The sequence below is a fragment of the Barbus barbus genome (assembly GCF_936440315.1).
Source record: "Barbus barbus genome assembly, chromosome: 4".
NCBI classification, from domain to species: domain Eukaryota; kingdom Metazoa; phylum Chordata; class Actinopteri; order Cypriniformes; family Cyprinidae; genus Barbus; species Barbus barbus.
The window spans coordinates 14,062,031-14,080,549 of record NC_136732.1 but is presented as its reverse complement, the minus strand read 5'-3'; the positions used below and the strand labels follow the sequence as shown (position 1 = coordinate 14,080,549).

At 37.2% G+C, this 18,519-nt stretch overlaps 1 protein-coding gene across 1 annotated transcript; it reads right to left on the bottom strand.

Moving 5' to 3' along the window:
- Nucleotides 1–6,777: 6,777 nt before the first annotated feature.
- On the bottom strand, nt 6,778–13,626 carry LOC306860852 (somatostatin receptor type 5-like). The gene is made up of 3 exons (XM_079402815.1): nt 13,202–13,626; nt 9,840–10,987; nt 6,778–7,977 (listed from the first exon to the last, which is right to left on the bottom strand). The coding sequence occupies exons 2-3, from the start codon at nt 10,929–10,931 to the stop codon at nt 7,897–7,899; spliced, it is 1,173 nt and encodes a 390-aa protein (XP_079258941.1). The 5' UTR covers nt 10,932–10,987; nt 13,202–13,626; the 3' UTR covers nt 6,778–7,896.
- Between the last annotated feature and the right edge of the window lie 4,893 nt (nt 13,627–18,519).

The window sequence follows — 18,519 nt, the reverse complement described above, 5'->3', positions numbered from 1 at the left end:
ACGGGAAATTAAGTTTCCACAATATATTTATATATTGCAGAACCTTAATATATTTAACTTATGGCAAAATTTGGTAATTCTGTATGTTGTCTGAACATTGGCATCCTCTGAGGTCCTCTGAGGGGTTGGCATTATCTTTTCTCAGGTGTTCGGTCATCTCAGATCATTTAAGGGTTGGATCCAGACTGAAGTTTCTGTAATTCCTAGTTACCACGGGATGTTAATCCCATGACAGAAACAGAGAAACAAACAGAGACATAATTAGCGTAGCTGCTGTTCCATCTAAGCAAAAATTATTTGTTCAACCCAAGCTAAAGAATAATAATAATAATGTACATTTGATCAGATATAACTGCAGTACAAGATTATAAAATGCATTATGTGAATGCTTGGCTAAAGAGATGTGTCTTTAATCTAGATTTAAACAGAGAGAGTGTGTCTGAACCCCGAACGTTTTCAGGAAGGCTATTCCAGAGTTTGGGAGCCAAATGTGAAAAAGCTCAATCTCCTTTAGTGGACTTTGCTATCCTAGGTACTACCAAAAGTCCAGAGTTTTGTGACCTTAGGGAGCGGGTTGGATTGTAGCATGGTAGAAGACGAGTTACTGTGCGTTCACACCGCCGGCGTCGAGAGCGTCAAAATTCGCCCTGGCCGCCCTGACTGAGACGCTGTAGAAAAGATTCGTGGACGCGCTGACGCTCTGACGTAGATCGTATGCTCGTCTTGTATTTAAAGGAGCCGCAAAAGAAACAAGTAGGTTGAGCCAATGAAAAGCCATTTGTGTGGTGTGGATTTGTGTTCATGGTTAAGTGCTAGTCTAATTTCAACATTATAGGAGACATTTACTAGCCTTGGTCTTTAATTAACATTAATTTGTGTGCAGCCTACATTACAAACTGTCCAGATTGAAGTGTAGCCTTAATGTAATTGGTCAAATCGGTGTTGTTTTGAGCAAATAAATTGCATTCCCGCTGAAAAACAAACGTTGTAGCGGGAAAATGTACCCTATAATTTTTATTTATTTATCTCCCTGTACACAAACAGGGACACGTCAAATATTATCGGGAAACCCGCCACAGCAATAACTAATCTCTCTTCCATTTTGCATGGGAACTAATGTGGTCGGAACCAAAGTTTACAGAACTGCGTTCTCTGGAACCCTCTCAAGCGGAGGACTTCTACATTCCGATTGGTTGCCGACCAACCGCGTCATAGCTCATTACCATAAAGTTGACCTGATTTCAACTCTCCTCGACGCTCTCACTGCCCAAGACTCGCCGCGCCGCTCTCGCCGGAGCTCGCCGCCGGCTCTCATTGAAAATGAATGACTTCCGGCCGCTTTGACGCTCTCGCCGCCGGCGGTGTGAACGCACAGTTAGGTACTCAGGAGCTAAACCATTTAGGGCCTTATAGGCAAGTAATAATATTTTGTAAATGATACGGAACTTAATAGGTAGCCAGTGCAGAGACTGTAAAATTGGGGTAATATAATCATATTTTCTTGTCCTGGTAAGAACTCTAGCCGCTGCATTTTGGACTATCTGTAGCTTGTTTATTGAAGATGCAGGACAACCACCTAGCAGTGCATTACAATAGTCCAGTCTAGAGGTCATGAATGCATGAACTAGCTTTTCTGCATCAGAAACAGGTAGCATGTTTCGAAGCTTGGCAATGTTTCTAAGATGGAAGAATGCTGTTTTTGTAACATGGGAAATATGATTTCAAGTTGCTGTCTAATATAACACCCAGATTTTTTACTTTAGAGGACGTAACAGTACATCCGTCTAGTTGCAAATTGTAATCCAAGAGATTCTGTGTACTCTTTTTTTGGTCCAATAAGTAATATCTCTGTCTTATCTGAATTTAATAGGAGGAAATCATTGGTCATCCAATCTTTTAAATTTTTTTACACAATCTATTAGCTTAGATAGTTGAGAAGTTTCATCTGGTCTTGTTGAGATATATAGTTGAGTATCGTCAGCATAACAATGAAAACTAATCCCGTATTTTCTCATAATATTACCAAGGGGCAACATGTATATTGAAAATAGCAGAGGACCTAGGATAGATCCTTGTGGTACTCCATACTTTACTGGTGATAATTGAGCCTAGCATCCATCTGGCGAATCTCCGCTCTCTACCCAACAAAACGGACGAACTCCTTCTGCTCTCCTGGACAAACAAGGATTTTTCTAACTCTGCTGCTCTGTGTTTCACAGAAACCTGGCTAAATGGCGACATACCAGACAGCGCGTTACATCTGCCTAATTTCCAGCTCATCAGAGCAGATCGCGACGCGGAATCAACGGGGGAAATCGCGCAGCGACGGGATGTGTTTTTACATCAATGAGAGGTGGTGTACAGATGTAACTGTGTTAATGAAGATGTGCTGTTCAGATCTAGAAACGCTCTTCATTAACTGCAAGCCGTTCTATTCGCCGGGGGAGTTGTGCTCGTTCATTCTCATGAGTGTCTACATTCCACCGCAAGCGCCCGTGAGCACAGCTTTACAGAAACTCGCTGATATGATCACAGAGAGTGAGCAACAACACCCAGACTCTGTTTTAATCATTCTCTGGGACTTTAATAAAGCAAATCTCTCCCGCAACTGCCAAAATACAGACAGCACATCACATGTCCCACCAGAGACAGTAATATACTGGATCACTGTTACACAAAAATAAAGGACACATATCACTCGGTTCCACGAGCAGCTTTAGGACTCTCTGATCACTGTTTGGTTCATCTTATTCCATCCTACAGGCAGAAAATTAAATCTGTAAAACCTGTATTAAGAACTGTTAAAAGATGGACTAATGAAACAGAGCGGGATTTACAAGCCTGTTCCTCTCTCACTGATTGGACTGTTTTTGAAAATGCTGCCACCGATAATGTCTTGTATAAACAGGCCAAATACACACTGGAAAAGGAGATCAGAGTGACAAAGAGGAATTATTCTAACAAGCTAAGGAACAAATTCTCTTCCAGTGATCCTGCTTCAGTGTGGAAAGGCATGAAAGACATCACAAGTTACAAGTCACCATCCCCCAGCGCTCTGGAGAATCAACAACTGGCAGACAATTTGAATGTCTTTTATTGTAGGTTTGAAAAAAACAACCCACACCCGCCCTGAACACCTCTCCATACAACCATTAACACCTCCAGCAACCCCCCTCTCCCCCACACCTACAATTCAAATCAGTGAAGGAGACGTGTGCCAGCCTCCCTTAAAACCTTTGCTCATCAGCTGGCCCCGATCTTCACACAGATCTTCAACAGATCGCTGGAGCTGTGTGAAGTCCCCTCGTGCTTCAAACCCTCCACCATCATCCCCGTCCCAAAGAAACCCAAAATTACTGGACTTAATGACTACAGACCTGTGGCTCTAACATCTGTGGCCATGAAATCATTTGAAAGACTGGTTTTGGCTTATCTGAAGGACATCAATGGACCCTTACTGGACCCCCTGCAGTTTGCCTACAGAGCAAACAGGTCTGTGGATGATGCAGTCAACATGGGACTGCACTTCATCCTGCAGCATCTGGACAGACCAGGGACTTATGTGAGGATCCTGTTTGTGGACTTCAGCTCCGCTTTTAACCATCATCACGGACACCCTTCAGAATAAACTAACTCAGCTCTCTGTCCCAACCTCTGTCCGTCAGTGGATCAACAGCTTCCTGACAGACAGGCAGCAAAGACCCCTCTGTCAAGCTCCTGAAGTTTGCAGATGACACCACACTGATTGGCCTCATCAAGGATGGTGACGAGTCTGCTTACAGACAGGAGGTTAAGGAGCTAGCTGTATGGTGCAGTCTTAACAACCTGGAGCTTAACACGCTCAAAACTGTGGAGATGATCGTGGACTTCAGGAGAAAACCCCCTGCACTCCCCCCACTCACCATCATCAGGGGCGCCGTAAGGGGGGGGGGGGGGGGGTTAACGATTCTAAGGGCCTGACGATGGGGGGGGGGGGGAAGCGTGATTTCTACCGAGGGGAACGCTAGAGCCCTACATTTCGGCCCGGGCCCTGACTTTTTTACGCCTCTAGGGCCGGGCTTCGGGCAAATTTTCACGTCATAGTTCAGATGGGGGCCGGGCCTCGGGCCTGTTTTAGGCTTCTCCTTATTTTAATATTTTAGACATCCATCAATTAATGATGAAAAAAATTTAAGAAAACTATTTCTTAATTCTGATCTTCTGCATTGTTGTTAGATTGACAAATTATTTGGTAGTAATTTAGGTTGTGAACAACACAGTCTCTCTGCTTTGCTTCACTCAGCAACACTTAATTCACAGATTATGTCACCACAGGACTAACCAACAACAACACTTCTCACAGACATCAAGCAAAGGGAAAATCCATCTATTTAGATTAGTTTTACTTGATAGATTTATATTTTGGAGTATTTTGTACATTGTTTTAATGTATTTCATTTGACCATTAGTGTTTCTCAGGGGTTAACGAGTACAAACAAACAAACATAACATGTTTAGCACCAGTTGAGTTCACTTTAAAAAAAAAATATATATATATTTTTTTCAGAAAATAAACTAATGGAGAAAAACTCTTAAATTTCTTCAAAACTCTTTAATTTATTTGCATTCAATCCACAGTAATCAGTTTCTGTTGGGACTAAATGTATCATTTTGATTTTGAACTGAAACTGGTCAGGGGATCTATAATTCCCAGTATGCTTTGCGTGGGAATTAATGTGTTATTGAGAAATGGGTGACATTGAACAGTGTGACATTTTATAATTTAATCATTAGGAAATTACTATTTAGTATTCTACTGTGTGTTATTAGTTAGAGGCTTGTGGGGGTTATGTAAAAAAGAACATATGAATCTTGTGCATGCATATAATCACCAATTTGGTCTCTTAAAATATTTTATTTCATTGCATTAAATGTTTGGGAACAAATCGTTTTCTGACAGAATTATTTTACTAAATACTGAGAGGAATAATGATGTTGATGCATCTTTACTGATTTGTGGAACTGAAAATTATTTAAATTCAAAGCACTTTTTCAGTGCATGCTGGGTATTGTCCTCTGCTTTGACATTGAGAGTTTGCATACGGCAGGTTTGAACGTATTGAAAAAAGACAAGTGACACTTGCTACCTCTTGAACCCTGAGAGATGGGTTGTCAGTAAACAACATCAACATATGGGTAGAGACGGCAAAATTGAGAGAAAAGGGGCATGCTGACAAAGAGGTAGAGAGTGGAACGACACTGTGGTGAAACTGGTTTGTCAAGACTGTGGCTGGTTCTAACATGGACAAGTCCACTAATGCTAGTGGCAAATAAGTGACTGAACTCAAAATAAACACTGGAATGCATATGACCTGAAAAATGAATGGCCAGAACCTGTTCATGATACATCAACAATAAACAGTGATTATAAGGATCATTGTTCGGCACAATGAAACATTTTAATAGAAGGAAAAAATAAAAGAGTAAAAGGTGCACTTGTAAAGACGGTACGATCTATAGATTTGTAGGAATTTGCCTGCATGCCAGAAAGGGCATGGTATTTATAGAGTCCAAAGTGCAACAGTAACCATTTAATAGAAATGTTTTGCATTTTTTGAACCTTCTTACTTCAGCATAGTATTTCAGAAAAGCAGTGGAAGGGATCTGGTCTTTGTGCTTTTAGCAACACAAAATCAATCTTTTTGCTGACTGGATGATGATGTCATTTAAAACTAGAACTGATCTTGCAGCGGATTAATTTTTGTTGGAGAAAGTACATCCTCTGAATGAAATTTGGCTGAAAATGTAATCACCCTCAGTCCATCCAAGATGTAGATGAGTTTGTTTATTGTAACAGATTTAGAGAAATGTAGAATTACATCACTTGCTCATCAGTGGATCCTCTGTAGTGAGTGGGTGCCGTCAGAATGAGAGTCAAAACAGCTGATAAAAACATCACACTAATCCACAAGTAATCCACACAACTCCAGTCCATCAAGTAACGTTTCGTGAAGAGAAAAGATGCATGTTTGAAAGAGACAAATCCATCATTAAGACATTTTTAACTTCTAACCGTCGCTTCCGGGCTAAAAGTCCTCTATTCATATTATTGCTTTCTCCAGTGAAAAATACATTTTGTCTCAAATAGGTGGAATTTGATGTGAGAGGACACGAGGGGATAAACTTTTTCGCTGGACAAAGCATTATTATGGGTTATCGACTCATATTGTTTGCCGGAAGCAATGGTTTAATTGTTTCTTACAAACATGCAGCTTTTCTCTTCACACGACATTAACTGTTGAACTGGAGTGGTGTGGATTACTTGTGGATTATTGTGATGTTTTGATCAGTTGTTTGAACTCTCATTCTGACGGCACCCATTCACTGCAGAGGATCCATTGGTGAACAAGTGATGTAATGCTACATTTCTCAAAATCTGTTCTGATGCGGAAACATAATTTTGTCTAAATTCACTGTCTTGTCTATGTAACATTTTGTCTGCATACTTATCTTGTTTTGAGTATTGTCCCTTATTCGTGCCTCTTTGCTTTTCTTCATACCTGCCTGGGGGCTATAGTTGAAAATTGGCCAAACTGACCCAGAAGTGTCTATTAATGAGTACAGTCTCTGTAAATCTAAAGCCAATAAAGTATGGAAAATCTGCTGACCTTCTGGCCCTGAACACAAATAAGGAATCTGATGATGTAAAGGTGACTTGCAAATAAAATCAAATCTATCTATGGTAAAAAACAACAACTCCAACATGTCATGAGATGTTAACAGATGGAGATATTTTTTGAATCCTTGTAAGCAGCTGTTTAATGTACTTGTAAGCAGCAGTTTATGTACTTGTAGAACTGAACAGTGTGATTACATTTACATTTATGCATTTAGCAGACATTTTTATCCAAAGCGACTTACATTGCATTCAAGTTACAGTTTTTTTTACATTTTATCAGCTCTTGCTTTCCCTGGGAATCGAACCCATGACCTTGGCGTTGCTAGCGCCATGCTCTACTATTTGAGCTACAGGAAAGCCTGATTAACAGGTTAATATAAAACATTTAGACAGGACCTCTATTTAAAGTAATTAACTTTACAGTGTTGTTAACTATATACAGCACATAATAATCTAATAACATAGAAGTATTTTCCTACAGAATTATTACAAGATGTTTCGATTTGAAAATTATTGTAATCCTGTAAATTCATGTTTATTAGGAATGATACAAACAACATCAAGACTAAGGTAGCATAACACAGGTACACATTATCAACCCCAACTAAAGAAAAAAAACATCTTGATTTCTTCCTGTGCAGCTTCTTGCTGCTCTCAGGATGTTTTGGCCATTGCTTCAGCTCCAACTAAGCCTCTTCATCCATCATAAATAAAACATTCTGCCTTTAATAGGCTGTTTGGCATTTCTACCAAACCTTGTGTATCACTCTGCTTTGAAATGCAGAAAATCACCAGGAGAGTTTGTTCGAGAGCAAAAATGTTAAGAACCGCCACCAAATTAGCAATGATCCATCAAAATGTAACAGCAGAAGCCACTTCCTCTCTCAACTGTCCAAATTGGTCCAAAGGTTGTGGGTGAACAGTTTCCCAGTTTCATTCAGTCATGCTGAACAATATGATGAGCCATTTGCCATTATAATACATATTTACAGTCATATATAACATCACTGATATCTTCTCACCGCAAAGTGATATTTACATGGAAATGTATTGTGTTTGTGCACCAGAGAGTGTTTGATCTAAGCAGAGACAACAATAACTTTATATAAAGCCGTATGCTTTGACCATGTCATAGTGACTTTGATTGGACGACTGATTCAAACAGAACAAAACGTGTATAGAGAAGAATATATGTGTAAAGGGGGGGGGGGGGGGGGGGGGCATCCAACTTTCAGATTTTATATGGACTGGCTGCTCGGCTGTGGTCCAGGTCGGTGGTTTTCCAATTTATCACAGGCCTCAGCCGCCAAACCAATGGACTGAAAAGGAAAAGGTAGGTGTAAGATTTCAGAAAGCAAAAACAATAGAAAGAACAAAGCCTTTACTTGTAGCACCTATTCTTAGAATTCTATTAGATGTATTTGCTTTCCTTCAGATCTAAGGGGCATTTATGTACAGAACAACCAGCTGAGATCTACATGCCTTTAGTAGTAGTATAAAGTCCATTATGCAATAGTGACCATTTAGTAGAAATGTTGCTTCTTAAGGCCCCAAGTACCAACATTCAAAGCTTCTATGTTTCTCAACATTCTAAATGTATACTAATTAGAATGCTTGGAATGTTGGCGCTGCCTGAGAAATGAACATGTACCTGGTTGTTTTGTTTTTATGGCCTATATCACTTCTTTGAGGATAATGTTTCATAATCTGATGACTAAGGTGTGATGGGCCAGACCTGTTTGATTTGAGAAGATTTAGTGATGTTCTACTTTTGATGTTCTCTGCTGTTTGCTCTGATAAGCCTGACATTTATGACCATAATCGATGAGCATCCTTCCCTCTTTAGTCATAGTGCTATCACTAATAAGTGATAAAATGAAGGCCTTAGAGAAACTGAATAATTGCAACAAATGAATGCTGTTCAAATACATTACAAAAAATGTAAATCTGCATCAAATCCACATAGGCAGATGAGTAAAGATATGAAAATTTGAATAGAAAAAATCAATAAAAAAATTGATAGAATATTCCAAATTAATATGTGTAAATTAAATTAGATTACAATTTACATTTTATTAATTGGTTGTAATGTTATATGCTTTTGATATTTTTATTAGATTTCCAAATATTTCTATTAGCTTTATTTTTGTTTCAATTTTAGTCATTTTTATGGAAGCCTATTTCTGCCACAAAGTAATTGCAACTTTTTATTTCACAGTTCTGATTCTTTCCCTCACATTTTTTTCCAGAATTGTGTGATATGAACTAACATTTACAAATTTAGAATTATGGCAGTATACTTGCAATTGAGAGAAATATAGTCGAAATTTCGAGATACCTACTGGCAATTCTGGGTTTATATCTTATTTTCTCAGAATCTTGAGATACAACCCCACAAATTGTGAGTTATGAAGTCCAATTCTGAGGGGGGAAAACTATTTTCTTATAATGGCGAGTTTATATTTCACCACTCTGACTTTATAACTCAGATTTGTGAGATTTAATTTAACAATTCTGAGAAGAAAACTCAAAATTCTGACTTTATAATATATACCAATCGAGTATAAACCGAGTTTGTAATGTTGCAATTTTGCCCATATTTCTCGCAACTGCAAATGTATATCCCATAATTCTGAAAAACTTCAAAAAGCTTTTGAAATTTAAATATTTAGATCTGTAGATATATATATATATATATATATATATATATATATATATATATATATCAATGTTGTTATCATTAACTAAACCTGAAGCTGAAATATATATTTAAATATAAATATATATTTATTTCAGCTTCAGGTTTAGTTAATGATAACAACATTGACATCCACACTGGTCTTCATACTAGGTGAATGTCTATGGATTGTTTAAAAGATGAGTAACACTTTATTTTAGGGTCTCTTAACTAGTTTCTTATTAGCATGCATATTACTAGAATATTAGCCATTTTTAGTAGTAATAAACCACATATTAATGCCTTATTCTACATGACCTTATTCTGCATCCCTAATCCTACCCAATACCTAAACTTAACAACTACTTTACTAACTATTAATAAGCAGCAAATTAGGAATTTATTGAGGGAAAAGTCGTAGTTAATAGTGAATAAGTGTTCCCTATTCTAAAGTGTTACCAAAAGATGTTGCTAAAGATGTGTTTCATAATTAAATGCCCTTACTTGAAAGCTCTGGACATGGTCATTGAAATCAAAGCTTCTTGGAGGGAAGAATGCCTCATTCTGTTGGTTTCTGCTGAGGCGCTCACGAGCAGGGGGACCGTTGCTGACCCCGTTGACCCTGTGGATGCACAGCACTTGCTGGAAGCTCCGCTTAAAGTTGTCCGACAGAAAGCTATAAAGCAGCGGATTGGCGCAGCTGTTGACGTAGGTCAGGATGACGGAGAGAAAGTAGACGCCGGTGACAAGGCTGTTCTCTGGGAGGGTGCTGATTAGGTTGAGGATGTTGAGTATGAAAAACGGCAGCCAGCAGAGGACGAACACCACCACGATGATCACCACCATTCTCGTCACTTTCTTCTCAGACTTGCGGCGTTTGGAGAGTCCCGCTCGCGCACCGGCAGACTTTACCTTGATTACAATAAGCAGGTAACACAGGCAGATGACCAGAAGTGGACAGAAGAAACCTAGTATGGCGGTGTAGAGAATGAAAGCGGTCGACCACACATCACGCGGTTCGGGCCAGCTAAGGTTGCAGGTGTTGAGCTCTGGCTGAACGTCGCAGTAAATGATGACTGGCAGTGTCAGCAGACAGGACAGTGCCCATACCATGCTATTTATCACCTTGGCAACACTGGGCCGCCGCCACCTCGTGCTGCGGATAGGATGTACCACAGCCATATAGCGATCAATGCTCATTACTGTCAGACAGAATGTGCTAGTAAATTGACTGATGGAGTCTGCCCACATCAGAATACGACAGAGGAAGTTGCCAAATGGCCAGTAGGTGAGCACGTTGTGGGTGGTGAGAAATGGAAGTCCCAGGATGTACAACTCGTCAGCCACTGCCAGGTTTAAAATGTACATGTTGGTGACCGTCTTCATTTTGGTGTAGCGCAGAACCACGAAAATGGCCAGAGAGTTGCCCGTCAAACCCACGATGAACACCACGAGGTAGATTACGGCCAGGATCTTTGTGCTGTCTTCCTCGGCCATCAAGCTTTCATTCAGTTGAGTGGAAATATTGGTGAATTCATTGGACTGGTTTGCATAGTCTGAGATTGAGGTATTGCACATGGGCCCCTGGGTTGCCATATTTAGAGACAGACACCGATTTGGCAAGGAACTGCTGATTTTGAATCACCAAAGGGCTAAAATGAAAAAAAATGAGAATGCAAAATAGTGGTTTATCTCAGCAGCATGATATTTAAAATGTGAAATTAAACTTGCATGGTTCACTCTTACTGTAGGATAAAAATCCATAGAAAAATGACATTATGTGATAAGTTTATTTGACATTCCTTTAACACAATGCAATCCTTAATTCAAAATATGGGAAATCAATATGGAAAATTTCTTCAAACACAATGCATTGAGCTCTATTTTTTTTTTTTACAGCTTTTCTCAGTAGACAGAAAAAACACGATTAAAACATTAACTGAACAATTCTGAGAGTATTAAATATGACAGATACACTTAAAATGGAAATACCTTCCTTAATATTAATTAATGTGTTTATTATTATTATTTATGTTATTTTATTTTTTATTTTTTAAGTCTACCAAGGGGTGGGTTTTAAATTTGTACAGCTGATTTTTGTTTTGCACTACTGTTCCACAAAATAAAACTCATTAAACAGTTGTTAAAAAAAAGAAGAAGAAAAAAAAAAAAAGAAATACCCTCCTAATTCAGTATAGTTAATAAGGACAGATACTCAACCAGCTTTTTCAGTCCTAACAATAAAGGTTCCTCAATGGTTCTTTGGGGTAAAAGATTATTTTTTTAGAGGTTCTTCAGATCAGCATATTGTTGAGTGCATTAATGGTTTTCTGAAGATCTAGAAAATAAATAGTTATTTTTGAAGGAATTTAAAGGTTCTTCTATGGCATCAGGTTGTAAAACCCAATTTGGTTTTAACTGGAACCTTTATTTTTAGATATGCACTGGAAATTATAAAAAAAAAAAAATCAATAGATATTTGAAAAAAAGTTTGTTACGCCAACAAAAAAAGTCAAAGACTTTTCCTCAATTAATTGGAATTTTGTTTTTGTATTTCAAAAACTTGCATATTCATATTGCATTGACATTGCATGAAGAATATTTATATGTTGCATGACCTTGACTTTAAGTGGCGCTGGATATGAGGCGTGCAAAGTGAACAGAGCGACACAATGTGTTGCACAAATAAAGCACAGCCTCAGAAATCCGTTGAACCATAAATCGAAATAAAGGGTAACGATGTCACTGTTATGAGTACAAACAGTCCAGGCACTAATTCACATGAACCGTCCGCATTTGCACCGCACCGGTGAATATTTAACTTGCCTTCCATGCCATACGCTCTCGAGTGCATGACTTTAACAAAAGGCCGTGTTGATGTGCCGACACATCCACTTATTTTCCGTCTTATATTTCCGTTGAATCTTTGTGGCAGCTGTAATATATAGGCCTACAGATGTTTTTTTTTTTTTTTATCACGAGCCCTTGTTCAGCTTGTGAATCATATATGCACATGCAGATCTCTTTGTGCAGGATGGTCTTATTCGCCAATTCTTAATTGCCTGTATGTATAGGCCTATATGTAAGATTTCAATCATTTGAATAACAATAAAAGTTACGAATTACCGAGGGTGCGAATTTTCACTAGACAGTTCACTGAGGGAGTAACCATAACGTTCAAGCATTGTTACTTTATTATAGCATCAATCAATCAATCGCTCCACAGCTGCTTATAGCTCGAGACACTTCACCCCTAAAATAAAGCTACCCATGGAAATTCCTTAGAACATCCTAGAATAAGCCTAGTATAATGGTAAATTATAAAATATATTGAGGTATTGAAAAAAAATTATTCATTGAATTTACTGAAAAAATGTGAAGATAAGTGGTTGCAATCAGTTTGGTTTAGCTACATTTAAATAAAGAGATTTAGTTGACTGAATTTCAACATAGGCATATATATATATTAATTATATGCTAAAATAAATTGTTTGCAACCACTTACCTTAAAAAAAGATTAGTATCTTTTTTTCAGTGTCTATGGAAATTCAGCTTTAGAATGTCATTGCGATTCACAGTCTTTATGCGAAAACTAACAAAATGTTTATATATTTAAACTAGCCTATATTTTAACAAAGTGTAAATTTTACTGTCACGTAATTGCAGTAAGATGATCATACCAATCAAAAAAGTTTACATGCTTTTTTTGCAATAGGTAGAGTTTTCAAGGGAAAATGCAATTTGAAAGTTTGGAATTAAACTTGATAACGCGATAACACGACCATGCAAAGTATTAGGCTTAATCAGCCACAGAATGAAGCTATGTTTCACTCTTATTTAGTTATAGTGTGTAGCTACAACCCTACCTCAAACGCAGCGCACTGTCCTCTGGGTTTCTGTAGCGCTTCCCCTAATTGATCAGAATCTTCTCCGATTCTGTGATCAATAAGGATAAGATGACTCAATGTCTCTTTGTCTAAGATCCAACAACAAGAGCCAGTACATCACCTTCATCCCCGATTCCAGTTTAGAAGAGTTTACTATAAGTCGTTGTGTTGCAATGCGCACGTAATCAGCATTGTTTTCCTTTGAGAAAACCACAAGTTTAGCATCCACATCTGGCAAACCATTTAAGCCACTATTTGTACTCCTAATAACTGTCTAATATACTTAGTGCTTTCCTCCGTAAAACGGCTGAATCATTCGGGTCGGTTCAGGTGGAGAGGTGCTGCTCTCTCCAAGCGCGCACGGTTTAATGGGTTTGGTCTTCTGCGCGTAACAGGACCAGAGCAGAGGACTTCAGACGTCACAGGCACATACGAGCTTCTGTGTTTCCTTATAGTCTTTATGCATGGATCTGCACGTTGCACGAACCCCCTAATGGTGAATTTATTGATACACTGAAGTATATTAATGTGTCATTCCCCGCTGAAGCTGGTGACAGATCATAAAACTGTCACGCAACGAAAAGTAGCAGTGTAAAATTTTATGGTCTTTTTACTATGCCTTTGAAAACACACTACTGTACATCTGCCTCAGACTAACTTGCATTTTATAAAATGCTAATTCTTCTTGTACCTACTAAAAATAAAAAATATATATAAATATCAAATGTGTACTAATTGGATTTTAATATTTTTCAATTAAGTGTCTCAAAGTATTTTTCCTGTGCATTACTGGAGTCTTTGGTGTTCTTGCAGGGTTAAGTATTGTAAGTTTTTCCGACATTTGTCCTTTTTGAAAGGGTCAAATGTCTAAATTGTAAATCTTTACTGGCAGGGTGAACAACCCAGTGTACAAAACCGCTGAAAAACTCTATTGTTTGAGTATTTTAAAGCCATATTTTACATGTCTATGAAATGACAAGGGTGTGTATGCCTGCATTCCACTTTCACAATATAGACCTGCAGAGTTCTAATAGCAAATTGAGGTTTACTATGCAGTAAAAGAGAAATGTTTTGTGCTTTATTAGTTCAAAGCTCTGATGCCAGTTATAGGTTTGCAGTGTTTTTTGTTTGTTTTTTACACATTTGTGCCAATTTCTGGATGGTTTTCAGTATTTAAAGGTAGAACCTGCATCTCCATAATTGTAATTGTAAATCCAAGTCCAGTAACATATTATTGAGAATTTTGATTATTATAATTATTATTATTGTTATTATTATTATTGTAATTGTTGTACTTGCATTTGGACATTTTTTTTGTTTGTTTCATTGAAACACAACTAGTAATGTTGCCTTATGTATAAAATATTTTTAAAACACAAACTGGGTTTTTTTTTGGGGGGGGGGGGGGGGGGGGGTCAGTTCAAAACTGGTTCTTTGGCAACAAACAAGCACATGTGGGGGGTATGTGACTGGTAAGCTTTATAAGAGCATGTTCCTCACTAACGTGCAATTTGAGCCCCATGATGTCTCTGCATGCACGGATGGGAGACTCTGAAAGCAGTTACATCAATGATCCTTGCAGCTTTCTTATCACAGTGGCTTATGTGAAAATGCACAAATTACATAAGTGGTAGTTAGGGCAGGTAGCAAGTAATAAAAGTCACACGCTGAGCTCAAACCCCAGAAGCAAGATACATCTGTGAAGCAGAGATGTGGATGTGTTTGAGGATATATATTTAGCCATTTAGCAAATATCTATGTTCTGGTTTGTAATATGAAAATCACTCACAAAGCTTTCCTATTTTTTTATTTTATCTCATTTATATTGACAAGTATGGATGTACATTTCCACCACATAAGAAATATACTTTGGTAAATCATACATATGATATTAAAACAAATAATCATATTTATGAAATAAAAAGTCAGAATTATGAGATAAAAATATTAAATTATGACATAAATGCCATAATTAAGAAATAAAAGTCAAAATCCAGAGGGAAAAAAACATTGAAATTATGGCATAATTAAAAAATATATGAAATTAAGAAGTAAAAATTATGACATACTAAATCATATTCATGAGATCATAATTCTAATGTAGCCTAATGTTTTACTATTTATGTCATAATTATGACTTGTATGTCATAATTTCCACATTTTATCTCATGGCATTTTATGTCACGGATTTCCAAATCATGCTTTGTTTTCTTATGTTGCAGAAATAGGTTTTCATTGGGGACAATGGTAGTTCACTTATGTCTAAAAGCAGAAAGTTAAGGCAGGCAGTTAAGAAGGAAAAGGAAGTTTCATATCATGAACATGTTTTGGTATTACTGTGGTTTCTAATCAGTAGGCCCTTGACTTGGGAGTCTTTAAGGAACAGTTCACTCTAAAATGAAAATTCTCTCATAGCTTATTTTCTTAAAAACAAATAAAGCATGCAAGTTTGTTAAACTGTAATGATATTTCTTTTGTGTGTGAATCCTCCTTTTTTATCAGAGCTGCATTATCAAACTGTTCCTTTTATCTTCTCTGATAGGTCTATAGGTATGAATATAGATCAGTATGTCTTGATTATTATAGAATACAGACAGACACTTCTATGGAGTTTCTACAGATCAATGGAGAAAGGGCATCATAAAAATGGTAAAATAAACGGCAGGATGATTTGGGCAGAAGGGAAACACAAAGATACAGGAAGAGGCGGAGCAGGGAATGGAGGCTGTTTCCTTCCTACCCAGTGTGAGACTTAAAAAAAAAAAGTCAAACAGACAGAGAATTTATATCTATATCATCCTGATGGCTCTGGTATGTTGGTGATTTGATGAATGCATAAGGTGCATATAAAATGCTATAGCCTACTGTGAGACCATGTGCCATTTGGAAATAACAGATCTACTTCACTCCCTTTAACTGAACTTTGCTGCATGTATGATCACTAACGCAGCCTCTCAGTCAAGTTTATTTATATTGTACTTGTTTCAAAGCAGCTTTACAGAAAATATCAATGATAAATGTTACATCAAGATGTTAATGTTTATTAATATCTTCTAGTATTAATAAACCTGTAGTATGTTTATTAATATTCTTCTAGTAACATTACTAGAATGCTTGTTCAATGTTCACTGGACTTTAATAATGTTCTCAAAATATTGGCACAAAAACATTTCTGCATCATTCATGGAACTGTCTGCGGTTTGCTATTCTTGTAGGGATTCTCCATAGGCATAATGGCTTTTCTACTGTAAAAACCATATATTCTATTGCCCTTCCCCTCACAGAAAACGTCCTGCATTTTTACATTCTCAAAAAAAAATGTGACAGGAGTCCCCATGAGTTGGTGTGTATTCAGTCCCCAGCAGGATATAAAAACAAGATCAAACACACACACATTAATGTTACTCCAATGTGACAACAAGCAAGTTTTTGGCCATGTTTACACAAGCATAAAAACCTCATTAGATCCATTCTGAGCTTATCAGGTTTTTTATGGCATTATATCATGTTCCCATTGGATACTGCACTGCTTTTGTCATGATACCATTCCAAACTCTGGACTCTGACTGCTGCTAATGTTGGTTAAATGAACTCAATCCCACCTCAGAAAAGAGACATTTTATTTTTAAGTGACATTATTATGACAGTAAAGCTCACACCTTGTCTATTCTTTTACTTCTGCTGATAAGAGGATGATGCTCAGTACTGTAACTAAGATGCACAACACCTGAAACCATATGAGAGAGCTCTTTGTTTACCTCTAATAAAGTGCTCATATGTAAATGCAGAATCTTTCTTTTTATCTGAAGTTATTGGTGAGTTATTCTCAGTTACATACTGAATTTCACTTTTTTAATAAATATGTGAAATTCAAAGGGAACATTTATTTTTTTGCATGTTATATCACTATCTGCCATTTGTTGTGGCTTACAACACACAATAGACTTTCTATATTAAAGATGCAGGTGAGGTCTCTATCGTTCTGATCTTCTTGAAGACAAGGCATTCCCAGTTCTCCCTCTGGGCTTCTTTCCTTAAAAAGAAGAAGAAAAAAACTTTGAGGTCCACTGTCAGCCCCTCTGCTAACCACTAGATGGCTCTATAAGACCACTTCTTACAGCTGACAAAAATGTAAATAAATCAAGTTAATCTATATTATGAGTTAATGTTTGTAATGACTTTATCAGTATAATATCACAGATATAGGGATACACACAATATCAATAATTATAACATATTTATTTTGTGCTAATAACTTAAAAGTAATTTAAAGCAGGCTCAGTCATTCTTCAACTGCTATCTGGGTGAAATAAATAAAAATATTTTCAATTGTAAATGTTATGGGGATTAATAATAGAATTATTTAACACAATTATCCCCTTCAATTTAATTTTATCATTATTATGTGAAATCTATGACACTTATTGTCTTCTCACTACATCTAAAACAGTGTGTCCACAGAGAAGGGTTCAATCACTCATCTGCTATAACATGGACAAAAATGTTTTTTTTTGTTGTTTGTTTTGTCAAAAGTTACACTTAATAATATCTCATATCAAAGCAAGGTTGTTTTTCGGTGACACATGCATGTTTCAAAGTTGTGTAACCACTTTTTGTCAACACCGTCAGACTGTGTTTTCTGGCCATGAAGTGGATGATCGCAGAATGCAGAGACAACAAGCACCGTCGCACACACATGTAGAGAGAGGACGTTTGGACTCCCTAATTCACCCACAGACGGGATTTGTTTTGGACTGACAGCATCAGGAGTTTGGAATGGACAGGCATCACAAAAAAGGACATGAGAAAGACAACTATACTGTCACAGTCTAATCTGCAAGAGCCTGACGAATCAGTGAGGCCAAAAAACAGCTGCACAGGAGCTTTATTTTTAACACAGTTTTGGAATATCAGCTAACATGTTAGCATTTCAGTCCACAGGACCTTCTTGAAATTGAAATGATCCAATATATATGCAAACTTGTGACACTTAATGCCTAATATATATAATTTATATATAATATAGTATAATATTCCTCAATATTGTTTTAAAACAGTAATTGATTGATTCAATGTTTTTGATAGTTAAAAGGACAACAGATTCAGGTTTTCGTCATCACCCTCAGATGTGTCACCTCCGTCAGTTCTTTCACCTCCGTCAGAGGAATATTTTGATAATATTTCATTATATTTTACATTTGATGAGGAATTGTTGGTTACATGTGAAAGTTTAATCTGTCTGCTAACATGAGAATGTGTTTTGAAATGTTAAAAACATCTTGAATGTTGTAAAAGTC

What these genes read in the sequence shown, in the direction of transcription:
- LOC306860852 (XM_079402815.1), bottom strand. Translation starts at nt 10,931, where the DNA reads ATGGCAACCCAGGGGCCCATGTGCAATACCTCAATCTCAGACTATGCA. An exon ending in ACCATGTCCAGAGCTTTCAA is followed by an intron (nt 7,978 to 9,839) that starts GTAAGGGCATTT and finishes TTTCCTTTTCAG; the next exon opens with TCCATTGGTTTGGCGGCTGA.